The sequence below is a fragment of the Micromys minutus genome, assembly GCF_963924665.1.
Source record: "Micromys minutus genome assembly, chromosome: 27".
NCBI classification, from domain to species: Eukaryota; Metazoa; Chordata; class Mammalia; order Rodentia; family Muridae; genus Micromys; species Micromys minutus.
This window is the reverse complement of record NC_137962.1, coordinates 39,240,843-39,266,522: the sequence shown is the minus strand read 5'-3', so window position 1 is coordinate 39,266,522 and position 25,680 is coordinate 39,240,843. Positions and strand designations below refer to the sequence as shown.

At 45.8% G+C, this 25,680-nt stretch overlaps 1 protein-coding gene and 1 pseudogene across 2 annotated transcripts; one reads left to right on the top strand and one right to left on the bottom strand.

Moving 5' to 3' along the window:
• Positions 1-6,228: 6,228 nt before the first annotated feature.
• Positions 6,229-6,394, bottom strand: LOC308438202 (mitochondrial import receptor subunit TOM7 homolog; annotated as a pseudogene). The gene has a single exon. The product of its transcript is annotated as a mitochondrial import receptor subunit TOM7 homolog (transcript).
• Positions 6,395-8,858: 2,464 nt separating this feature from the next.
• Positions 8,859-24,823, top strand: EIF3L (eukaryotic translation initiation factor 3 subunit L). The gene is made up of 13 exons (XM_080939428.1): positions 8,859-8,927; positions 9,393-9,441; positions 10,494-10,704; positions 11,788-11,867; positions 12,860-12,921; positions 15,073-15,142; positions 15,341-15,414; positions 16,633-16,804; positions 17,610-17,764; positions 19,006-19,176; positions 20,735-21,232; positions 23,730-23,810; positions 24,625-24,823. The coding sequence occupies exons 1-13, from the start codon at positions 8,895-8,897 to the stop codon at positions 24,661-24,663; spliced, it is 1,695 nt and encodes a 564-aa protein (XP_080795554.1). The 5' UTR covers positions 8,859-8,894; the 3' UTR covers positions 24,664-24,823.
• The last annotated feature ends 857 nt before the right edge of the window (positions 24,824-25,680 follow it).

Genomic DNA, 25,680 nt, shown 5'->3' with positions numbered 1-25,680 from the left:
ATGCTTTTCTCCTCTCCCAGCTCCTCCCAGACCCTCCATACTTCCTTACCCACCCACCTTCATGCCCTTTCTTTCTCTTGTTAAAAACAAAACAACAAAAAAAATCATCAAAAATGGCAAAGGACCAATGATACAAAAATGCCCAAACAATGCAATATAAAACAAAAGTTTGCAAAGATAAGGTTGAATACATTTTCTGTTGGTCATCTGCTCCTGGGTATGGAGCCCACACAGAAGTATAATTTATATACACCTGAAACTGTGCCTTTGCAATCTGGTTTTGATTAGAAATTGATGGGTAGGGCTGGAGAGATGGCTCAGTGGTTAAGAGCACTGGTTGTTTTTTCAAAGGTCCTGAGTTCAATTCCCAGCAACCACATGGTGTGACTCACAACCATCTGTAATGAGATCCTCTGCCTTCTTCTGGTGTGTCTGAAGACAGCAACAGTGTACTCATATACATAAATAAATATTTTAAAATGAAGTATGCCCTGCCTGCTACCATACTTCCCACCATGATGATAATGGACGACACCCCTGAAACTGTAAGCCACTTCTAATTAAGTATTTTCCAAGAGTTGCCATGGTCGTGGTATCTTTTCACAGCAATAAAACCCTAACTAAGACACCTCCCAATAAATCTCATGTGTGAGGTTTGTTGTACAGTTGGATTTTGTTGTATTCTTGGGTTCCTGACTGCCAGGATTTGTTCCCATTCAAGCTGGGACATTTACACTAGGGAGAATTGGGTCATCTGAGAATAGGAAATCCCGGGGAGTGGAAGTGTGGTGAGAGGAAGGGCTTCTGCAAGTAGGCCGAAGAAGGACAAAGTGTAAGACTGGAGAGAGATGAAAGGGCCACTGGGACCAATGGAGTCTCTAAGGATTAGATCTGGGGTGCAAGCAGTGGCTCCTGCACGCAGCCTGCTACAGGGCTAAGAATAAGTATAAACAAATCTTAATGAGGGACAGGTAAGCCTCTAGAGGCACATGAGAGAGCAGGCCTCTCCCCTGAGGACCTCTCTCTCAGTTTTATTATCATGGAGAGACACTATAAGAGACCAAGGCAACACTTATACAGGAAAATATTTAATTGGGCCGGACTTACAGTTTCAAAGGCTCAGAGGTTTGCATCATGATGCAAAACATAGCGGTGTGCAAGCAGGCATGTTACTGGAGAAGGAGCTGAGAGCTCATCTAGATCATCAGACAGCAGGAAGGAGACTGTATGTCACACTGAGTGTAGCTTGTGCATAGGAGATCTCTAATCCCACCCCCACAGTGACACACTTCCTCCAACAAGGCCACACCTACTCCAACAAGGCCATGCCTCCTATTAGTGCCACTTTCTGTATGTCACATACTCCAATACATTAGTCTATGGGGGCCATACAACTTCCAACTGCCAGGTGCCAGGTCCTACCCACAGAACCTTTTAACTGTTCTAATGGCTGGACCCAATCCCAACCCTGCAGAACAAAAAGCCTAAGCTCAGGACATGCAATCCCACCAATCTGTGAGCTGACCTCAAGCTCTGGACTTGAAATCCCACCAATCTGTGAGCTGACCTCAAGCTCTGGACTTGAAATCCCACCAATCTGTGAGCTGACCTCAAGCTCTGGACTTGAAATCCCACCAATCCCCACCCTGGATTATCTTTACCCTGGAATGCTCTGTTCCCCTAAGCAATCTTATATAAAATAAACTCTGACTTCTGCTCAGTTCTATGCTGCTGCTTGACTGAGCAGAAGCAACTAACTACTCTCCTGGGGTTTTACCTCCTAATAAATCTCTTGTGAGGTTTGTAGCGCAGTCTGACTTTGTAGTATTTCTTGGTTCTGACTGCCAGGATACCGTTCCCCTCGGAGCTGTTATACAACAGGAAGGGTAGTGAGAATCTTTTTCCTGAGTCCCAGCCCAGTGTGGCTACTGGCAGGTCCTTGGTAGAAAATGTTTCTGGGTATCCAAAGTTGGCACAAAGGAATAGAGAGGAATTAAAAACAGAAGGCTGAGAGGGTCAGTGGGAACCAGCTAAGCTGCATCCCGAAACCTAAATCTTTTTTTTTTTTTTTTTAAGCAAGCCTTGGGGTTTGAGAGGTGACTCAGCAGTTAAGAACTAGGTCCAGAGGACCTAGGTGTGAGTCTGAGAATCCACAAGGTAGCTCACAACACTCTATAACTTGAGTCCCAGAGAATCTAACGCTTTTTTTTCTGGTCTAAGGACACTTGTGGTGCATAAGTATACATTCAGCCAGAACACCTATGCACACTAAATATTAAAAAGAAAAAACAGGGGATGGAGAGATGGTTCAGTGGTTAAGAGCACTGACTGCTCTTCCAGAGGTCCTGAGTTCAATTCCCAGCAACCACATAGTGACTCACAACCATCTGTAATGGGATCCTATACCCTTTTCTGGTGTGTCTGAAGAAAGAAACAGTGTACTCACATAAATAAATATAAAAATAAATCTTAAAAAGAAATAAATAAAGGGAGAATGAAAGAAGAGAAAACACGGATCTCTGGGCTGCAGAGATGGTTCAGAAGTTAGGAAAACCTGCTATTCTACCAGTTCTAGAGGATCTGATGCTCTCTCTGAATGCATGCATGTGGTGCACAAAACACACACAGGCAAAAACCCCATAGAGATCAAATACAATGGATAAATAAATGTACAAACTCCCAGTGAAGTGAAACAAAAAAGTACCAAGACAAGTAAGTAGATGTTTTACTTGTGGCTATGAATAATACAGTTTTCTCAGTCTATGGTGAAAGAAAAAGACACAATTTAAGATGCAGTAAGAAGACACCCTGCCCCTTCACTGGCCTTGCTTTAGGTTTTGCTTGATGAAACCAATACCAGAGGATCCATAATGATGCTTCTAGCTGATCGGTAAAGTCAAGTGCAGGCTGGGGTAGGCAGGGCTCCTGAGATTGTTATTGGGGCAGCCAAACAGGAAAGGGAAAGGAACTGCCAACCTCATGGGTGTGGAAGAGGGAGCTGTAGTGTGAATTTTGGTTTCTTAAAAAACCCAGTTATGTTAATAAGTTTTTGTTCAATCCCAGATGTGGGATATGGAGCCGCTTCAGCTTCAGAGAGTCCACAGCAAAGGACTGTGATTTGCCTCGTGCTCTGTCAGGGGTGTGACTCTGCCAACTGCAGATGTTTTCTGCTGCTGCTGGCTGTTTACTGTTTAATGTAGGCTGTTGGATAGTTCCTGAGGAGGAAGAGTTTCTTGCCTCACTCAACACCCCTAATCACAGGAAGTAGTCTGGCAACATTGACTCCATCTTTCCACTCAAATCTCCTTTCTCTCCTATCTAGTGTTGTGGGGGTTGGAAGGGATAAGGTTGAAGTAGAAGGTAAGCCATAAAGTAGCCAAAAGTTTGCCTAATGGGAAGCTTCAAATACATCCATCTGAAAACCATGACAGGCTGGGATAGGACTAATAGCCCAAAGCAGAGAATTTCCTCTCTCAAACCCCAGGCAACAGATCAAAAGGCAGCACCTTATCTTCTAGATCCTCTATTGCAGGAGCTTGGGGCTGCTCTGTTCTTTTGCCTTTGAAGTCCTGCTTTTCCATTTGCCAAGGAGCCTTGGGAAATCAAATGGCCTGTGATGAAGATTGCATGGTCTGTGGGGGCTTTCATCTGCTCACTGAGTCAATATGCAGTCCAGAATGGACTGCATCTCCACTCAGTGCAATTGCACAAGTACGGGTTTAAATGGAAGCAAGAGAGAGGAGTAGCTATTACAGTTCAGATGGGGGCCTGGGGCAAGAATGATGGAGACAAGTGGCCAGATCCCAGCTTATAGGATCATCTCTGGAAGTAGAGCCTGCAAGATTTTCAGATGCGTTGAATATGGCCCGCATGAGAGAGGGAGAGAAGGGAAGGATGGCCACAGAGGTTTTGAGATGAGTGACTGTGGGGGCACAGTGTCCTTTGCTCTCAGCTAAGCACAGCTGAAACCAGGAATGCTGAGCACACGGGCTTCTCTCTTCAAGGGCTGTGCATACCTGTGCTCCACACAGAAGGCTGGGAATGAATATGGTTAATAACCCAGTGACCTTTGCTCTCAGTAAGGACAGGCCTCACTGGAACCCCCAACTCTCCCTCCCTAGACCTTTAGCTTTGTTTCTCCGTCAACTGAACCCATCCTTAGGGGAGATCTTATATGCACCTTATAGCCTGGTGACCTCTGTAATGCCTTGGTCAGAGACCACACCACATCCTAGGCTTTTAACCTATAGAACCCATGCTCATGGTAGAGGACAGATCTAATCTTGCTAAGCTTTATGGTCTTAGTGGGACTGAGGTAACTGTTAACAGGAAGGTTCTTTTCCAAACTTACATTGTACTTAAATGTCTATAAGAAACTCGCCAGCGTCAGACTGTAGCAGTGTGAACAAGCACCAGGAACCTGGTTTCCTTTCTCCACTCTCTCCTCCTCCTCCCTGCTGGCAATCAAAAAACCAAAGTTGTCCTTATTCAACAAATTGAGAAGGGGAAACTGCAATCGAAATGTGGTAGCATCTGAAAGTCAGAGGTCAGTTTGGAATTGTTTTTATTTGGCCCTGGCTGTTCTGGAACTCAATCTGTAGACCAGGCTGACCTGAACTCAGAGAGCCACCCCCTCTGCCTCTGGGTGCTACTAGGATTAAAGGCGTGAATCATTTTGATTGATGTTAGCCATAGCATTACACCTGCTATGAAGTCTTTGCTGCTAAACTACAGCCCTAGTGCTTGTGCTAATTTTGAGATGCCTTTTAGATGAGCAATTACATAATCATGAGCCAGCCTCAATAGTACAGTCTGGGATGAAGACAGAAATGGAAGGTTTACAGCCTATAGGTGGTCCTTAAGCCCACTGGACTAGATAAGATACTAGGGAGTTAAGATAGACAGGCATTCAGAAAAGGGAATTAGGGAAAGCTGTGGAATCTGTGACTGGAGAGAAAAGAAGTGAGCCAGCACAAAGGGAAATGAGAAAGAGTAACAAGGGAGGGCCTTTCATGGCTTTACTGATTCTCTTTGGTTCTGTGCTCCTCTGAAGTTCTTAGGAGCTACAGAGATGGTTCAGTGGTTAAGCATCGGCTTACAGACAATTCCACGAGGCTTCTCCCAGGAACCTAGGGACAGCAACTTAGCAATAGCTGACTTTATCACCTGCTGCCTGGTGCTAGCCAGGCGTGGCAACTTATGAGAAGATCTGGCGCCCTCTTCTGGTATGCCGGCATACTTGCAGAGAGAACACTGTAAACCAAACCACAGAGAGCTGGGTCTTGATGTATACACCTAAAACCGCAGGGATTTGTGAAGCTCTGGCCACTGAAAGCTGGAAGCCAGCTTGGGTTACACAGTGAACCTTATCTCAGATATCAAGACAAAACAAATCTTTAAAGACGGGTGTGTTGGTCTATGAATCCATACCTGTAATCCTAGCACCGGAGAAGCTGAGGCAGGAGGATTAACACAAGTTTGAGCCAGACTCGGCTACACAGCAGAAACCAGGACAGCTAGGCTGGCTGAATAAGAACCTGCCCCAAGTCATACAAAAGCAACACAAAGTTCAAAACCCAGGCAGCAAATCTGTATCTTGATGTTCTGAAACACATACTTTCTTTTCCTGATTGATGATGGAATATGCTGGTTGTTTTTGGATCTAAAACAATGTTGTGTCCTTTCTCCCCTCCCCCTTCACCACTGGGGTTTGAACATAGCCTCACCCACATGCTAGCTAAGTGTTCCAAGTCTGGGCTCTTTCCCCAGATTGGTTTTTACTTTTTGGGACAGGCTGGCCTTAAACTCAGTTTATATCCTAGCTGGGCCTTGAACTTGCCGCAGCCACTTGAGTAGCCAGGATTACAGGCTTGAAACCCCAGGCCCAACTTTAACATTTGCAAAACTGAAAATGATCAAATAACTATTTCCTCTAGAATCTATTTTAGATCAGGAAAAGTTTTTTTTTTTTTTTTTTTTTTTCAGTCTTAAACTTGTGATCCTTCTGCCTCAGCCTCTGAAGAGCTGGGAGGACAGAAATATGTTGCCATGTTTGATTTAATTTCCTTTTTTTTAACGTCAAAAATATTTATTCTAATAGTCTATTATAAGTCAGTGCAGACCCCACTCTGCCATAGATGAGCTGAAATGACATTTCCTTTCTTATCCAGCCAGAGTACATACCTTCCATGTTGGATTTTGTCCAAATCCATATGACCAAACAGTCCTTTATTCCCAAAGTAGGCTGAAAATTGATGGTTCAGGCATTCCAGGATCTGCACCCCCTGTAAATCCCAGGTAAATCATGAGAGGAATAAAGCCCCAGAGAATGGCAAACTGGCCGCCCTTGAAGAGCTGCTACAGCCTGTTTGCCTTCTTTGCTCAGCTTCACCATGGTGACAACAGACCAGCGGAATGAGGAGCCCCTACAAACAGGACTGCGTTCGTTCGGATACTAATTTTCTTTTTAAAGTTATTTATTTTATGTATGTGAGTACACTACTGTAGCTGTCTTCAGACACACCAGAAGAGGGCATCAGGTCTCATTAAGGATGGTTGTGAGCCACCATGTGGCTGCTGGGAACTGAACTCAGGACCTCTGGAAGAGCAGAGGTCTTAACCACAGAGCCATCTCTCCATCCTAAGATTGGATGACTAATCTTAGAGTCTCTAGACTCTCCGGGACCACTTCTGGGTGTACTGAGGGAATGAAGTGGCTCAGATAGTTATATGTTTTTATAAAATGGGCACAATAATAGTAATGTTGTAATTGTTCAGGGAAGCACTTTCCATTTGGCTTTCTCTTGTGCTGTAGTTCCCCCGTGTGCGTCTAGTAGCATCTGGGATCCTGGAGGAAGCCCACCCAGGAACATATGCATGCAATGGACCTCAGTAGGGATTTAAGTTATTGCTGGATGCAAGACATGACACGGCAGTAGCCATGGTCTTTTTTTAAAAAAGTCATTTGTCTCAAGACCATGGTCACCTCTGGTCATACTCTACAGAGGGGCAAAGAAAAGTGGCAAAGGTAACCCTCCCTTGGAGGACCCTTACCCATATTTATTATGACTATGTGAGATGTTCATTGCTCTGTTCTCAGGTGTGTCTTATATTGTTCTTAGCGCCTCTCTCTCTTAATGCTAGTGTCTAACCTATGGTAAAACATCTTGGGGGGATGGGTGTGGTAGTAAACACCTTTGATCCCAGCCTCGGGAGGCAGAGGCAGGTGGATCTCTGTGAGTTTGAGCTCAGCCTGGTCTACATAACAGACACCCCACCCCAACTACATAATAGAAAGAGCTTGTCTCAGAAATAAATGAGTGGGGAGGTGGCGGGACATGCCTTTAATCCCAGCAAGCTGGAGGCAGAGGCAGGTGGATCTCTGAGTTTAGGACCAGTCTGGTTTACAGACTGAGTTCCAGGATAGCCAGGAGTACACAGAAAAACTGTCTTGACAAAACACCTGTAATTCCGGAGCACTGATGCCCTGTGTGTATTACTCACTCACACAGAGGAATAAATAATTACCTTAAAAGTAAAGTCTTTATTAAACCCTAGTTATTTCTTGCTTAAACAACCCAAACCAACCAATCACACACACAAAAAAGATAGACCTTAAGGAGTTCGGGGTGGGGCTGCCAATTCTAAATAGGATGCTAGGATGCTTTGAGTAGAGGCCATCAATTGGCAACACTTGTAGCAAACACCTGTCTTCCACAGAGAGCCTGACAGTGATCCCGGGGTAATTTGTACTATAGTCAGAGGGAACAGGAGTGCTGAAGCCCAGAGCTGTGTACCTGGCTGTGATAAGCAAGGAGTGTTGTGACCAGGAGACATGGATGCTGGTGCCCAGAAGGTAAGGCAAATCAGTCGCGCAACCCTTAGATGCGATTACAGTTACCTCTGGAACTCAAAGAACTCTACATACCAGGCATCTGTTCCTGCTGGGTTGCTTTAAACCTCATCCCTATTTCCAGAAACTTGGGGGGCTTCCCCTAAGCTCTCTTGTAGGAGTCTAAGGTGAGCAATCCAAACATTCCACAGTTGTCCCCATCTCTGCCTTCTCTGATCCGTAAGTAGAAAAGCTGGGGGCACTTTCTTAGGGCTTTCTCACTTCATGGGACCAAGTCTCAACGTTTAACTCCTACCCTTTTTTTCTTGACATTTATCTAGTTTGTGTTTCCTTGAGTGTACATAGAGCTCAGAGGACAACTTTAAAAGTCGGTTCTTGCCTTCCACCATGTGGATCTCCCACATTGAACTCAGGTCCTTAGGTTCAGCGTCAAGGGCCTGCTAGATGATGGGTCCTTTCGCCTGTTCTCAGGTTGATTTTTTAATTTTTTTTAAAGAAATTTCTCGCTTCAGGCAAACCATTTACACCTAAATCTAAGGTCAGGCCCGGTACAACTTAGCAGGCTACTTGAAGCCAACAGTTAACCATTTTTTTGGTACCGTTTTTTAATGATTCCTCTTCTTTCCTTTTTCTTTTTTGTTGTTTTGTTTGTAGGACCTCGCTCTGTAACCATATTGGCCTGAAAATAACTAAGTCAGGTTATCCTCGAACTTGCTACGATCCTCCTGCCTCCGCCATTCATAAGACTGCAGCCATGAGCCAACAGGTCGGGCCTCCAGATTTCTCCTTTATATCATGCCGGCCCCTATTTCTGCGCGTACACCAACATTCCAGAATAACATCCCTTGAAAAGCAGGTTTTGCAGGGAGGAAGGATCTCCGATGGTTGGGAGCTCCGTCCTTCCAATCAGAGCTCTAAAAGTTCCCCGGCGACCCCGGAAACGCTTCCCCGCAGGTTGGGCTGGGCGGGACTTCCGGTCCGACCAAGCAGGCGCGGAATACTACTTCCGCTCTCTGCCACGGGCTTGTGGAGCGCCGTAGCCATGTCTTATCCCGCTGATGACTACGAGTCTGAGGTAATGAAGCGGTGAGCACGTGGTGGGGTCCGCCTCGGGGACCCGGTTCGGTGGGATCTGTCCCCGAGGTGAGGCGGTGTCCAGATCGGGCCGTAACATGCGGGCCTCGATCACCTCGGCCCTTCCGGCGCCGGGACGCCTCTCCGGTCCCTCCTCTGACGGCCTACCCGGCGTATGTCCCCCGTGTCGCAGCCTGAGGCGGGCTGAAGGGTGTTTGGTGCTGAGCTCTTGACTCCGATTGCGTCTGCGTCAGACGGGCTAATACTGTGCTTTTCTTATCTTGTCATACCTGTAACCATGTTTCTCTCGTGCTCCCTTTTCTCTCACACAAGTGAATCCCTCTGAGGGAGCGACCGTCTTATCTGTGTAGTGTATTTTGCCTCCTGCTTGACATGGACGCCCGAGGACGAACATTTTGGAGTCCCCATTTGGCGTGTCTCGCTAACTTTGTCTCTTTCTCTGCAGGCTGCTTATGACCCCTATGCCTACCCGGGCGACTATGATATGCACACAGGTGAGGCTCTGAATTTGCCCGGCTGGCTCAGTGCCTCCAAGGATTGGCACTTTTTGAACGTCCCAGCATTGACTCCCAGCAGGGCCCTGTTAAAAACTGCTTCCTGATGGCCCAAGTGTGGTGTCAACCATTAGGTCTGACTGGTAGGGTGGTGCAGTACAAGAGCCTAATAAACCAGGCCTTTTTTGTGGTCTACCTGCTGTCCTCAGAAGAGGAGGATCACTGGTCAGGCTAGGTTTTTCTTGTGGCAAATCTTACTTGTCAGTGCTGGGGGTGGAACCCAGAGCCCCAAGTTTGTAGACCATCTCGGAACCACACCGACAACCCTTCTCCCTGAACTGTCAGGTGAAGGTGAAAAATCTTTGTGGCTTGCTGTTTTGGTACTGGAGATGAGATTGGATTGGGGTCTGGTGCATGCTAACCTCACTCTTTTACCACTTGAACCACACACTCCAGCCCCAAGGAAGAAAATGTCGGTGTGAAAAATCTTCCTTGATTCAAACCAAGTCTAAGTCAGATATTTTGAGGGAGGCTTTTGAAGTTTACCGAAATGTTCTAGTGACTTGGAAATGAAGTAAGTACCGAGTGGCTCGCAGTGCTCATGGTGCGTGTTTTATTAGCCCTTACAGTTAGTTTTACAAAGTAAACATGTTAATGGTTCTTTAAAGGTGAAATAAAATAGCTTACTGTGCATCATTTAGTTAGAAAGTGGGTTTCCTTTCTTTTTTTTTTTTTTATTTTTATTTAAAGATGGGTGTCATTATGTAGCTCTGGCTATCCTGGAACTCATATAGACCATGCTAGCCTCATAGATCCAATTGTCTGCGGGTTGGATATGCATCCACCTACCCAGCTGAGAAGTGACTCTAATGGTAATTGTTCTGAAGGCACAAGAACAGTGGGGTGGGATTGAGGATCACAGATGTCATGCTGGGCAAGCATTCTGTGACTGAGACTGAGCTATATTCCCAGCCCTGTAGGGTGGTCCTGGCCTTACGTTTCATCAGAAGCCTGCAAGCACTCTAGAGTTCTTTATTGTATCTCTCTTCTAGGAGATCCTAAGCAGGACCTTGCCTATGAGCGACAGTATGAACAGCAGACTTATCAGGTGATTCCTGAAGTGATCAAAAACTTCATTCAGTACTTCCACAAGACTGTCTCGGATTTGATTGATCAGAAAGTATACGAGCTTCAGGCTAGTCGTGTCTCTAGTGATGTCATTGACCAGAAGGTGTATGAGATCCAGGACATTTATGAGAACAGGTATGGACCATAATATTGTCTTTCTGAGTGGAACTAGCTTGGTGAAGGGGACCTGCAAGATGATACAGCTCCTGCGTGTGCAAATCTCTCTCTCTCTCTCTCTCTCTCTCTCTCTCTCTCTCTCGTATATGTGTGTGTGTGTGTGTGTGTGTGTGTGTGTAAATAGGGCTTATGGTTTTTGTTTTTGGAGACAGTTTCACTATGTCTTTGTGACTTTTTTGAGTCAGAGCACCGGTTCAGCCTTCCTAATGCTGATACCCATTAATACAGTTCCTCATGTTGTGATGCCCCAACCATACAATTATTTTTGCTGTTACTTCATAACTTATTTTGCTACTGTTACGAATTAGAATGTAAATATTTTTTGGAGGTAAAGACCTGTCAAGGGAGTTGTGACCCACAGATTACAAACTACTGGCCTGGAGCCATGTTAATTAGCTGGGCTTTGGATCCCAGAAACAAACAAGGTCTAAAATAATGTCATTACTAATAATGCCAGTAGTCCCAATTTGCACATATTACTGTGCAGATGAAGCAGTAATTGTCATTGGTGTGTGTGTTGACTACTTTGCTCTTAACAGTCATCCCATGATGGAAGTTCTGTGGTTTTTCTCCTTTTACCTATAGAGGAAACTCCTAGAAATGAGTTGTATAGCTAACACTGTGCACACGCTGAGTTCTGGATGTCCGTGCTCTGACACCAGAGCCTAGTTCTGAACTATGTAACTTTGCCGTGCGTGCCAGGGAGAAGGAAGCTGCAGAGTAGCATTGAGGGGATGCCCTGATGGCGATGAATGCTAGCTATGAACGGGTCAGCTAGGGACGAGATGGGAAATACTTCAAGCAAGGATGGTGTGTGTGTACAAATAACCAGACACTGTTGGGTCGGTGAGCAGGAGTTGGATTCTGTTCCCACATGAGGGTCTGAAGAGGAGAGCTGGGCTGAGAAAATCCGTACACGGAAGCCTCAGGCTCTGTTTCTGTGATATCCTGTGTCTCTGAATCCCAGTATATAAAACTTGAGGGTTGGGTCTTGAATATGTCTCGTTTTGCAGTTGTTAATTGTTTACATTTGGCTTCCAGCTGGACCAAGCTAACTGAAAGATTCTTCAAGAATACACCGTGGCCAGAGGCAGAAGCAATTGCACCCCAAGTTGGCAATGGTAGGTGTAAATGCTGTGTTTTTGGTGCTGCATAGCAGATGTCAAGACTGGACTCATAGAGAGGTCAAGAGGGCTTGTGTGATTTTTCTATCTTCGTTTTTCAAGACTGGGTTTCTCTGTGTACCTGGTTGCCCTTGAACTTGCTCTGTAGGTCAGGCTGGCTCAAGTTTAGATACCTACCTGCCTCTGTCTCCTGAGAGCTGGAATTAAAGACCTGTGCCACCATACCTGGCTTGTGTTTGTTTCACTTATAATTTTGTTTCCCCAGAGATTAATATTAGGTTGTTGGTGAAATTACACAGTGAGAGAAAGCTATACAATTTGAGCTTCTTCAAATAAGAAAATAAGACTTATTTTCCTCCTTTGAGGTAGGGTGATCTTTGGCTTGGGTTTCTTAGCCTCTCATCTCTTGCTTTCATTTTCTATTTTTTTTTTTTTTTAAAGATTCATTTATTTTATGTATGTGAGTACACTGTACCTGTCTTCAGACACACCAGTAGAGGGCATCGAATCCTATCACAGATGGTTGTGAGCCACCATGTGGTTGCTGGGAATTGAACTCAGGATCTCTGGAAGAGCAGTCATTGTTCTTAATTACTAAGTCATCTCTTTAGACCTCACTTTCATTTTCTATGTGGATGAGGTCAGCAGATGTGTGGTGTTAAGGATGTGACCCAGGACCTTAGGCATGTTAGACAGGCTGCTGTTGAGCCTTTTGTTTGTTTGGTTTTGTTTTTCCAGACTAGCCCTGGCTATCCTAGAGCTATCTCTGTAGTCCAGGCTGGCCTGGACTTCACAGAGATCCTAAGTCTCTCAAGTACTTGGATCAAAGTTTTGAGCTACCATGTGTTGGATACCCAGCTTCTTGGAGCACAAGCTTAAGAAGTTTAGCTTCTAAATCACCTCTGTCTCTCCACCTTAAAGACTGCTGATGCAGAAGACAACTGGTTGGCTTGTAGATTAAGGAAGTACCCTTCAATCATGTCTTTCAGATGCTGTATTCCTAATTTTGTACAAAGAACTGTACTACAGGCATATTTACGCCAAAGTCAGTGTGAGTACATCAGTGTTAGTGTTTGTAAAATGTCTATGTCAGCTTCATCCATAATACAGTCTCTAGTCCATGTCTAAAGATGCTTCCTATGTTTCTTTTTATGTTTATTATATGTGTATGGGTGATGTGTCTGCTTGTCCGTGTGTCTGGTGCCTGCAGAGGTGAGAAGAGGGCATCAAATTCCTTGGAACTGGAGTTACAGGCAGCCATTAGCCACCATGTTGGATGCTGGGAATCTAACCCTGGCCTCTGCAAGAACAAGTGTTCTTAACCATGAAGCATCTCCCTAGCCAGCCCCGCGCCCCTAATCCATTGGTTCTTCCTTGTTTTGACATGTTTGAAGAAAGGCAGGAGGAATTGTTTGACCCAGAAAGTTGGATGTGTTGTAGACACTTGGACACTCGAGCTTATCTGTCCTCAATGTCTCCATCATCCCAGGCCTCCTTCATGTGCACATACGTCCCCACTGCACATCACGGTTAACACATCCCAAGTCAGGTGGTAGCCCTGCTGAGTCAGCCTCACAGGTTTTTGCCGGTCTCTTTTCTTTGTTTTTGTTTTGTTTTGTTTTGGAGACAGGGTTTCTCTGTATAGTAGCCCTGGCTGCCCTGGAGCTCACTGTGTACACTAGGCCGGCTTGAATGCCACACTTAACTTTGATTGTTCATTCCCCATTACTGACCTGTTGTGATAAATATTAACCATCAATGGTGGTTCCTACCCCACCTTAATAAGTCATGCAATCCCAGATAAAAGACACAACTTTTATATTTACAATAAGCCTTAGGCAGCACTAGAGCTGCTCAGATATCTACCCTCTATGTGATCATGTCAACTTCCCTGCTGATAACCCTGAGATATGACTTGTGGTCCACCTGGGTTGCTTTTACATTGACTGGGCAGGCCTCATGGTCAGTTTTCCTGATCCCTTATCCCCTTACTCCATGGCATCTTCTACCCCCCTCTACCTTCTTTCTCTTCTCCTATGGTCCTGCCTCAGACCTGCCCAAAGCCCAGGAACTAAACTCCACCTACTTCTTTTCTGCTCAGGCATAGGCTGTATGCATGTTTATTCAACCAATACTTTTAAATTAAGGAGCAAGGTTACATAGCATCACTTGATGTACATGAGTATCCCCTCATCACTGAGGGCAACCAGATCTTGAAGGCCAATATTTAGCATCACAATACATAGCTACAGACTAAACCTCAACAATTCCCCACCCCCCACCCACCCACACTTTTTTTTTTCTTTTTCTTTTTCTTTCTCTTAAAGGTTCTTTCTCTTGGAAATAAACATACAATAGGAACAAAATAATTATAAAAATTATTAGGTAAAACATTCAAAAAGTCCAGTTTGTGTTTGTCAACTCAAGAGAGTATTTTATTATCCTATCTTGGTGAGTTCAGAATCTAAATCAATTTTTTTTAAAGGTTTACTTTATATATTTAAGTACACTGTAGCTGTCCTCAGACACACCAGAAGAGGAGATTACAGATGGTTGTGAGCCACCATGTGGTTGTTGGGATTTGAACTCTGGACCTCAGGAAGAGCTGTCAGTGCAGCTATGCACTCTATACCAATTGCACACAGGCAGCAGAGCCCATGCTGTATGTAACAGGTTTAAATGCTGCCAGCCTGGGCTCTTCTGGGCACTACTCTACACTCCACTGAAGCACAGCCCTGGATAGTGGCGACCAATGTCAGCCCAGGTACACAGGTGCCGACACAGGAGACGGGCAGTTCTCTGAATTCTGGACCAGCCTGTCCACACAATAAAATCAGAGTGGGACCCTCTGCGGATAGAATCATCCACTTGCAAACAACAGTCCAGCACTGGAAACCTGTGGTGGCCCAGTGCTGGGTTGTCTCCTTAACTCTGACCTTCAGGTGCCCCACTGTTTCCTCTTCCCCTTTGTTAGGTCCATAGCTGCAGAAGGATCTTCCCTTTGTCTCCTTCTAAACCTGCATGTCTGTTGTGTGAGTGTTGGTTGTGATCGATGGCCATGAACCTTGTCCTTGTCCTGGTGTTCAGTCACTGTGGTACCCTGTTTTTTATCTCCCTTATGGACATGGAGAGGACAGGCCTCATTTCTCAGCCATGGTGGAGGCTGTGAGCAAAGCTCTAAAACTTCATCTTCTCTTTCCAGGGGGGACCCTCCTTAGAACAGAGGTTCGAATCCTATTACAACTACTGCAATCTCTTCAACTACATCCTCAGTAAGTCTCAGGTTTGGCTAAAGGAGTGTTGTGAGCACCTGGTTAGCTCTTTTTAGCCAGAGTTCAGTGTGTGAGTAGGAAGAAGGGGGGTTTGGTGGTTTATAGTCTTTTGGTGAGGAACTCATGATGAGCACTCTGTAACCCTGCTCCAGTAGACAAGCTCCTGTCTGAACTCTGATTTTCCTGTTATCTCTGTAGATGCTGATGGACCTGCTCCCCTTGAACTCCCCAACCAGTGGCTCTGGGACATCATTGATGAGTTCATCTACCAGGTGTCTGTTCTGCCCATGACAGTGGCTATGGCCGGTGTTGAATTATGTCTCCAGCATGGCCCTGCGGCACTGGGCTCTGAAGAGAATAGTGAAGTCTGAGAGAGAATTCTAGATGCAAACATGGAAGTTTTGGGCTTGAGCTCTTCTGCCTGATACTTTTCTGACTTCAGGAACTGGGCTGGCCGTGTATACTTTAGGGTCAGGAATAAGTAGCTTCTAGCCTGGAGGCTGCCTAGGGTCTCAGTAACTGACCCTGTTTAAGCCTTGCTAGTCTCTCATCCATCTAATAGAAACTTCTTGTGTCTGTTTATTTCTTTTTGTAGACCAGGCTGGCCTAGAACCCAAAGACATCTGCCTTCTTTCGCTTAAGTGCTGGGATTAAAGGCATTTGCCACCACCAGTTTTGTGTGTGTTGGGGGGGTGGTGGTGTTAGTCAGTGTCTTTTTTTTTCTTCTTTGAGTTAAAGACATCTTTATTTTAAACTCTTATCTACCAATTTAGCGTTTTCTACCAACTCTGGGAGCAGAGACCTTCACAGGCTTCACAATCTTTTGTTTAGGTGGGGGCCATGGCTGCAGACATTGCTGTCTTCTTTGATGCCTGCTTAGCCTCTTTTGATTCCTTGGCAGCCCTTACGGCCTGCTCTCGCTGAACTTTCCTAACTTCTGGTTTCTGATTCCTCTCGGCCATTATATCAGCTAGAGATGTACCAGTGATGGCTCGCTGGAACGTGACTGAGCGCTCGTCTTTTGAGTTTCTTCCGACTGTCCTTTCTTGTGTTTTCTTCTGTAGAGGACAGTCTAGTCAGTATTTTCAATCCTCAGATAACATGAAAGTGCCTATGTGTATCAGTTAATCTCGGGACATTGGTGCATAGGTGTTCATAAGAATTTGTTCCTGTAGAGCTGTCACTTCAAATAATATGCTTTTTTTTTTTTTTCTTTTCTTTAAGATTTATTTAATGTATAAGTGTTCTGTCTGCATTTAGACATTTGTGCCACAAGAGAGCATCAGATCCCATTACAGAAGGTTGTGAGCCACCATGTGGTTGCTGGGGATTGAACTCAGGACGTCTGAAAGAGCAGACGGTGTTCTTAATCACTGAGCCATCTCTCCAGCCCTACAATATGATGCTTTATTTTACCATTTGCTTTAAGATGAAGACATATACTTTGTCTTGGATTTATGCCTCTGCTGCATCTTTCCCTTCTTCAACAGTTCCAGTCCTTCAGTCAGTACCGCTGCAAGACGGCCAAGAAGTCAGAGGAAGAGATAGACTTCCTTAGATCCAACCCTAAAATCTGGAACGTGCACAGTGTCCTCAACGTGCTGCATTCTCTGGTAGACAAATCCAACATCAACCGGCAGCTGGAGGTCTACACCAGCGGAGGTGAGTGTGGCAGGGTCTGCCTGCTCAACTGTCGCCGTATCCCAGGACCTTTGTCTGGATTAATACCTCAGTTTTTGTTGGAAATGCCTTATGTAATAAAATACCACGTGGGGGTGTGTGCATGGTGATGTGCTGGTGGACACAAGCAGAAGTTGAGTCCTTCCACCTGACATCAGCCAGTGCTGAGCCCTTTCACCTGCTTTCCCTCATACTTAAATTATTGAGAACCGTAATGTTCTAATTATATATTGCCACTCTATCTTAAAATGAGGTAGACTAAAGTCTCATACAGTAGCATCTTTATTTGGAGCATCAGACAAAAATTATCTCTCAAAACGGGGTTTCTCCTTGTAGACCAGGCTGCCCTTGAACTCAGAGGTTTGCCTGCCTCCACCTCCTGAGTGCTGGGTGTCCGTCCACCACCACCAGGCAGGAAACTTTTTAATAACAAAAGTAAGATACTGAATTATCTGAAGTAAACCCACTCCTGTTCACTACACCTGGGAGGAGCTCAGCAGCTCATTCCAAGAACAAACCTAAGTTTAGGAGGACCAGATATTAGGATCAAAACAGAAACAACAGATGAACAGCCACTCTCAAAGCAGCTGTTAGTCAGCAGAAGGTGAGAACACAACCACGCTCGGGTTGGTGAGATTACTAGGCAGAGGTATTCCATGTTACAGGAAGTGAGCTGGTCACGTGGAACCTGGCAGCAGGTGAGAGTCTTGCTGTGTAGCATTCAGTGCTCAGGCCTGGCATGTTTTATCTTCCCCTGTGGAAGCATCATGGCATCTGTCCCTCACAGGTGACCCCGAAAGTGTGGCTGGGGAATATGGACGACACTCCCTCTACAAGATGCTTGGCTACTTCAGCCTGGTGGGGCTTCTGCGCCTGCATTCTCTGCTGGGGGATTACTACCAGGCTATCAAGGTGCTGGAGAATATTGAGCTGAACAAGAAAGTAAGTACACCTGTCTCCTGTTCTGACTTCCAAGAACTCTGACCTAGGATGAGTAGCCAGGAAACAGACCCTTCCTTCTCCCCCCACTCACCGTTTGAGAGTCAAACCTGAAGAGTCTGTGCTGGATGAGGTTGTCTGACAGTACTGAAGTGAGTACTCTGAGAGTCTGTGTCCTGTCTTCAGAACAGGAGAGTGAGAGCTCTTCACTAGAGTAGAGTTAAAGCTGGGCATGGTTGTGTTTGCACTCTGGGGAAGCATGTGCAGCTGGAGTGTAGGGTGATGTCAAGGTGGTACATGATTGGTCAGTAGAGAGTGGGTGGAGAGTTCTGGTAAGGAGAGAGGAGGTGGAGAAAGGGGACGAGGAACCAAGATGGAAGCAGACTTGGATGTTTTTCTCGGCTTATCTCTAGATTGATAAGGTTGTTATTATTATTTCTAAGAGTTTCTATGGGTCTATTTATCTTATCTAGATGGGCAGTTTATATCTTTGTCCATTGGTTTTGAGCTTATTGTGTAGAGGGTTTGTGGATTGAGAATTTAACCTATAAGCCTGTTTGATAAGTTATTGATTTGTTGAGTCATGGTTTTGTCCAGCGATAGCTGAAATATAGCTGGAGGGCTGGAGAGATGGCTCAGTGGTTAAGAGGTCCCGAATTCAATTCCCAGCAACTGCATGGTGGCTCACAACCATCTTTAATGAGATCTGATGTCCTCTTATGGTGTGTCTGAAGACAGCTACAGTGTACTTACATATAATAAATAAGTAAATCTTTAAAAAAAAAAAAAAAAGCAGTTCCAGCTGTTGCTGTGCAGGCTGAAGTGTGCGGGCCCGTGGAATGGGCTGTGTGGGTGCCAGGCTCGAGAACTCACCGCTTACTGGCTCTGCACTGGCGAGGCTCTAGTGGCTCCTGGAGCTGCGTCCCCAGAGTGAGACCATGGTGTCGATATCAACAGGACCTTTTAAAAAATATTTACCACAACACAGGAGTATCACAAGTTCAAGGTTGGCTTGTCTCCAAAAGCAAAAACAAATACCTGAAAGACTTAGGCTTTTAATGTTTGGTTTTATTTTTAAGAGACAGGTCTCACTGTATAACTTTGACTGTCCTGGAACTTGATATAGACCGTCCTGTCTCAAACTCACAGAAAGGTGCTTACCTCTGCTGCCACTGAGCCCTGGTGACTTCATCCTATTTGGGACCAGTCAGGACTCATGGCTACGCTTCGACCTTTCTCTGCAGAGCATGTATTCCCGTGTGCCTGAGTGCCAGGTCACCACCTACTATTATGTTGGTTTTGCATATTTAATGATGCGTCGATACCAGGATGCCATCCGGGTCTTTGCCAACATCCTCCTGTACATCCAGAGGACCAAGAGTATGTTCCAGAGGACCACATACAAGTATGAAATGGTAAGAGAAGTCTACAGCTCATGGGTGTGGAGTCATTGAAAACTGACCCTCCCTCAGAAGCCATCAAGTGCTAGAGGCCCCTCAGCCAGGGGTGAGGGCTTCTGAGCTCTTCCCTGAGCCATGCTGGATTGCTGACTAGCAGCAGACCCCCGTTGCTGTCAGTTCATGAGCACAGGGATCCTGCTGTGTCCAGAGGACACTATTGTGCCCCGGAGCACTTCATCTTTGACTCTTACAATCTTTCTGGCCCTCCTTTTCTGTGGTCTTGGGTGCAGGGGATGTGATAAAGATGCTCCATTCGTGGCTGAGTGGTCCACAAACATTTCTCTAGATTTTGGCCATGTGTGAGTTTCTTTGTTAACTTCCATCCATCTTACAATGCGACTTCTTTGATAAAGTTGGTTAGATACAGAGTTAGAGAGCATTTTGATGCTGTGTCCACTTAGCAAACTAATAGTCATTGGTTCACTGCTGGGGCTTATTGGCTTCCCCATTGTGGGTTCTTTGCCTAATTTACAGCAGTAAGCATACATCGCATTCTCTGGAGTAGACCTTAAATCCAGTTAGAAAGTGGTTGGTTACTCCTGTTGCTCCCATGGGTATATATTGCCACACTGGTCATTATTTTAGCTTACAAGACTCAAAGCTTCTGTCTCTCTCTGTGTGTGGGATGGTTGCAGGAGTCAGGGGGCTTAAACTTAGGGTTTAGTGCTTGTTAGATCAGCAATGTATCTCTGAGCCACATTCCCTGGACCCCAGCCCAAATTATTTTGAGAGAAGGTCTCACCTAAGTTCCCTAGACTAACCTTACACTTAACTCTGTTGCCCTAGCAGACTTTGAACTTATGATTCACCTTAACCACTGGGGTAGCTAAGATTAAAAGCCTGTGTCATTAGGATCAATTATTTTCTACTCATCTATAAAGTTTGTTTGTTTAGTTTCTGCATGTGAGAACTTGGTATTGCTTTTCAACAGGATTTTTTCCTTTTGCATGTCACATGACCTTCAGTGGGACTTTAGTACCTGCCTAGCTAAGCATTTCTTACCTTAGATCACTACAGTTCCGTGATACAGCCATTTAGAGGGGTTGGGGCTTAGCTGGATGGTGGAGCCCTTGCTTAGCATGATCCAAGTCTTGGATTCAGTCCTCAGCACTGAAAATAAACATTATGTGAAGCTGTGGGTGGGGCGGATGGACTGGGAGATGTCTCCTAGGCAGTGTGAGCCTGAGAGTACTGGCCCACCCGGTAGATCTGGATGGAGAGCAGCGTGGGCTTCTGGCTTTGGAAGTCCTCCATTATCCAAACAAGAATTTTGTTTTCTGTCCACATCAGAGATTTCTACTAACTTAATCTTAGCAATCATTTTAGAATTGGTCCTGGGGAGGATTCTTGAGATAACCAAAGAAGGCTTAGCGCTAGGTGGGAGCTTGGGGATGGTGTCGCAGGCTGTGTAGAGCACAGTGACTGGGGCGTGAAAGGCAACACGAGACCTGCTGCGTGCAGGTGGGGCAGCAGGTCCGCAGTGGGATTCAGGAGGTCTATGTTTGACTTCTAGATTAACAAGCAGAATGAGCAGATGCATGCTCTGTTGGCCATTGCTCTCACCATGTACCCCATGAGGATTGACGAGAGCATACACCTCCAGCTGCGGGAGAAATACGGGGACAAGATGCTGCGTATGCAGAAGGGTGACCCCCAGGTCTATGAGGAACTCTTCAGCTATGCCTGCCCCAAGTTCTTGTCGCCTGTGGTGCCTAACTACGACAATGTACATCCTAACTACCACAAAGAGCCCTTCCTGCAGCAGCTGAAGGTGTTTTCTGATGAAGTGCAGCAGCAGGCCCAGCTCTCCACCATCCGCAGCTTCCTCAAGCTCTACACCACCATGCCTGTGGCCAAGCTGGCCGGCTTCCTGGACCTCACGGAGCAGGAGTTCCGCATCCAACTGCTTGTCTTCAAGCACAAGATGAAGAACCTGGTATGGACCAGTGGCATTTCTGCCCTAGATGGCGAGTTCCAGTCGGCCTCAGAAGTGGACTTCTATATTGATAAGGTACCATGGTCACTCTGCTAACCCTCTCAAAGGTGTGGATGTGTCCTTACTCCAGATGTGTAGTGGGTTAGGAGTAGTGGGAGCAGGGAAAGGGTGATGGGAGACGAGAACATGCACCTCCAGCTGCAGGAGAGATTTGGGGACAAGATGCTCTGCATGCAGAAGGGTGACCCCCAGGTCTATGAGGACCTTTTAGCTATGCCTGCCCCAAGTTCCTGTCACCTGTGGTTTCTAACTGGGACAGTGTACGTCCTACTGGTTACTGGCATGAGATGGCACTGAATGCTTTGTTCAGAAAGTGAAGTTTAAGCTTTGGCAGAACTTAGCTCTCTCACTCTGCCTTGAGGCGTGGGAGATATCACCTCCCTTGCCTTCTGCCCAGATTGTTCTGTTCACCTGCTTTCCTGTTGATGGGCTTATGTCGATTTTGGATTGTTTTTAAGGACACAGGCTTTTGAGAGACGGGTAGAGTTTTGATTCTTCTGCCGCCCCCTCCCACCTGATTATACACATCTGCCATTGTCTGCTTTAAGTAAGGCTTTGTAGGTTAGCTATCAATCTAATACTTTGGATATATGTCTGGGTATATGTTGAGATCTTTCGGAAGTGCCAGCATGGCAGTGGCTTCCTTGGGATAAGCAGTAGGATGAAGAATTGTGTTTTCTTCCTGTGACACTTTGGTGTCCTGTTTTAGGAGAACATGACAGTAAGTTTTTGTTTTTTTGTTTAGTGCTGGGTGCTGAGCTGAGCCCGTGCATGTTAGGCACGTGCGGTTCATTTTGCCATATCCCAGCCCAATGTTTCATTTCATTTTGTGAAATTTGATTCTCCTGCCTCAGCTTCCTAAGTCCTTGCAGTTACAGGCCTCTGCCATTGTACTTATTGTCTGGGTTACTTTTCTGTTGGCTGTGACAAAGCACCGCCACATCCCCAAGGTAGTTTATGAAAGCACTTAGCTTGGAGCTCAAGGTTTCAAAGCTGAGCCTTCACAGGGGGGAACATGGAGCAGGAGCTGAGCTCACATCTGATTCTTGGGCACGAAGCAGGGGGAGGGGAGACATGTGCTTGGGATTGGCATGAACTTCAGAAATCTCGAAGTCCGCCCCAGCTTATACACCTTCATCAATCCTTCCCCAAGGGGTGCACCAACTGGAGACAAGTGTTCAAATCTGTGAGCCTTTGTCGGGTACTGCAGTCTCCCTCACCACTTCCTTCACAGATGTGCCCGGGACTCTGTCCTTCACTGTGGGTCCAGCTTATCTGTCAGGCTGCTCAGACTGCCAACACCCTGTGCCCCTGCTCTCCCTGACTCCTAGGAAGAATGATTTCAGGCTTGGATCATATGCCTAATATAATCTCTCTTGAATATGTGTGTGGTTGTGGAATGAATGGACCTGCTTGAGTTACCTGTTTTTCTTCCTTTCTTTCTTTCTTTTCTATCTTTTAAAAAAATGTTTATTATTAGTTGTGTGGGACAAGCATACATATGCCATACGGTGTGGGGGAGGTTGGAGGACAGCTTTGTGAGTTGGTTCTTTTTCCAGCTTTATGTGGCTCTAGGATCATAGTCATTATCAAGCTTGTGTGGCAGGTGTCTATAATCACTGGGCCATCTTCCTGTCCAGTAATTTGGAACAGGCTTTACCCAGAGACAAGCAAGATGGTACATGCTTTTAATCCCAGCATTTGGGAGTCTGAGGCAGGAGAATCTCTGAGTTTGAGATTGTATCGTTGACCTGCTCTACCCACTGTCATCTCTCAGTGACTCAGCACTAATTCCATGGGGACAGTTTAATAAAAGGCTCCTCCCAGTGTGGCCATTGGGAGTCCAATCTTATTTTTGTTTTATTTGTATGTGTGTGATCTGTGTGCTGGATGTATGTGGGGGTCAGAGACAACTTTTGGGAGTTAGTTCTCACCTTCCTTGGTGATGAGACAGGACCTGTCTTGTATCTGCTCTCCTGGATTCTTGTGTCCCTACCTCCCGTCCACTTGGAATGCTGGGTTACAGGTGGTCACCATCACAAAGCCATCACCATAGCCCACAAGTCAGGTTTTCCTGGGACACGGTATTCATAGTAAATTAATACTACATTCATGGTTTAAAGGCCCTGTGCCAGTCATGTCTGGTTGCTTGGGGAGTGATGAGGGAGGGTGGTTCTCTCAAGTGTTAGGATTACATGTGTATGCCCACGGCACTTACATGCTTCTCTTTCTCACTAACTAGTAACACTTCTGGAAATTAGTGTAAGAGCTGAGTGTGATAGTTCAGGCTCTGCATCTAAAGTTCAAGGGCAGTTTAGACCTTCTCATAATAAAATGTGAAGAGGGCTGGCGTAAAGCTGGAGTGCTGCCCCTCCCCTCAGTGCTGCAGTAAGCACTGTAGATGTTAACACTTGACACTATTGTGCTTTGCAGTTACGTGGCTCCACGCTAGGTGGCTCTCTCCTGAGTCCCTGCCCTCCCATCCACCACTTCTGACTGCTTTTTCCCATAGGACATGATCCATATTGCAGACACCAAGGTTGCCAGACGCTATGGGGATTTCTTTATCCGGCAGATCCACAAGTTTGAAGAGGTAAGACATCTGAGAGTTAGCTGATAAGTCTGAAGATAGAGACGGAACTTTAAATTCTCCTCATCTTTATTCTTAAGAAACTCAAGATTGGCCCTTTAACTTTCTAAGCTCGCCTGGCTGGCAGCTTGGGGAGCAAATTGGGCCCAGGAACTGCTGTGTCAGCCCTTTCTAGGGTATCTCCTTCCAAGATCTTGGTCTGTGGGTGGCCCTTCATGGGGTGCCGCTCTCCTTGTCCTTTCTGGTATTTCCTAATAAGGGTGGATTTGCTGCTGTGCTCCTCCTTCCCCACTTGGGGTGTTCTCCCGCTCAGACTGGTCTGGCCAGTGTCTGGAGGCTGGAGGACTGGAAACTGTTTGACAGACCTGGTGCTCCTGTATCTTGCCCTAGGAATTGTCTTGTTTGTCAGGCCAAAGAGCTCAAAATTGTGAGGCTCCCTCTTGTGCACCTCTGAGCCACTTTGTCCTAGTACCTGGAGTCCTCCAACAGAGGCCATGATCTTTCAAGGTTATGACAGTTGGGTATTATTTTTAACCCTGTAGTTGCCAGACAGTGAGAGGGGACTATCTTCTAGCAAAAAAGGTTGAAGCTCAATTTAACCACACCAGCCCTGTCCTGTCTATGAAATGGACAAAGCAGTCCAGGCTGTGGGTTTGCTAAGTGAAGACAAGGAAAAACACAATGGCTGCTTTGGGGTCTAAGGCTTTCTGTGGCTCTCCAGGTCTCCAGGGCTTCTGGGAGTCTGGTTTCTTGATTGTGTACACCGTTGGGATGGGTCCCAATTCCACATCTAATTTAGCTTTATTTTCCCGTGTAGCTTAACCGAACCCTGAAGAAGATGGGACAGAGGCCCTGAAGATACTCAGACATGAGTCAAAAACCTGTTTTGATATTATAGATGGGAAGTATTCTGTCACCAAGAAGCCTTACCTAAGTCAGCCATCAGCTGAATTGAAATTTGTTCAAATCAAGGACTGGATGTTTTAAGGCGCTCTCAGTAAAGGGTCTTTATTGGAGCTGGTTTGTGGTCTCATTATTACAGGCGGATCTGTGGCTCTGGCAACAGTCCATTGTTTCCTGTGTACTCAGCTTTCCGGTGCATCAGACAGTGTGGAAACTGAATTCTTTTATCCCTGTGTTCATAACATACTAAATGCTTTATAGAACATTTGTATGTCCTGTGTCTGTCTTGTGCCCCACATGAATCCCATGAGATTTAAATGACCTGCCAGAATTTGCATAGCATGTTAGTGGTAGACATTGTGCCCTTGGAAGAAACTATAGGGCATCTCTTACTGTCAGGAATTGTGCAGAAAGGGCTTTGACGTGTTTAAAAGCTCAGGTTTTGTGCAACTTCACCTTTTTTTGTTTAGAAAGTGGTTTCTGAACGAATTTTATTAGTTCTTCTGTCCAGATTAGTATCTGCGGCCAGACACAGTTGGACTTCCTCTGCAGATATGTTGTAATGTCTTTTGTGTGTGGTGGAGGCACTGTTTGAGACAGGGGGTGTACCCTACGGTGACCTCACACAGAATCCTGCTGTCTCAGTTCTACTAGGATTATAGATTTTTTGTTGTGGAGTTTTTTGAGGAGGGGCTCTTACAAAGCTTCATCTTATGAGTGTGGGTATTTGCATATATGTCTGTACTGTGTGTGCACTGCCTGCAGAAGCCAGAAAAGGTCATCGGATCCCTCTTCACTGCTGAGCCATCTCTCCAGACCTTTTTTGGCTTTTTGAGACAGTCTTGATATGTGGCTCAAGCTGACGTAGCCAGCAAAGTAGCCCAGAATGGTCTGACTTACAGTCATGCTTCTTGGTAACTCCTGGTGATTGGCCAGTGCTAAAGCTGGGCAAAGTGACTTTCCCTCCCTG

Bases quoted from the DNA above. Each gene is read 5' to 3' on its own strand.
- EIF3L (XM_080939428.1), top strand. From the start codon at position 8,895: ATGTCTTATCCCGCTGATGACTACGAGTCTGAG. The intron at 17,765-19,005 runs GTAAGTACACCT...CTTTCTCTGCAG, and splicing joins ATATTGAGCTGAACAAGAAA to AGCATGTATTCCCGTGTGCC. The intron at 21,233-23,729 runs GTACCATGGTCA...TTTTTCCCATAG, and splicing joins TGGACTTCTATATTGATAAG to GACATGATCCATATTGCAGA.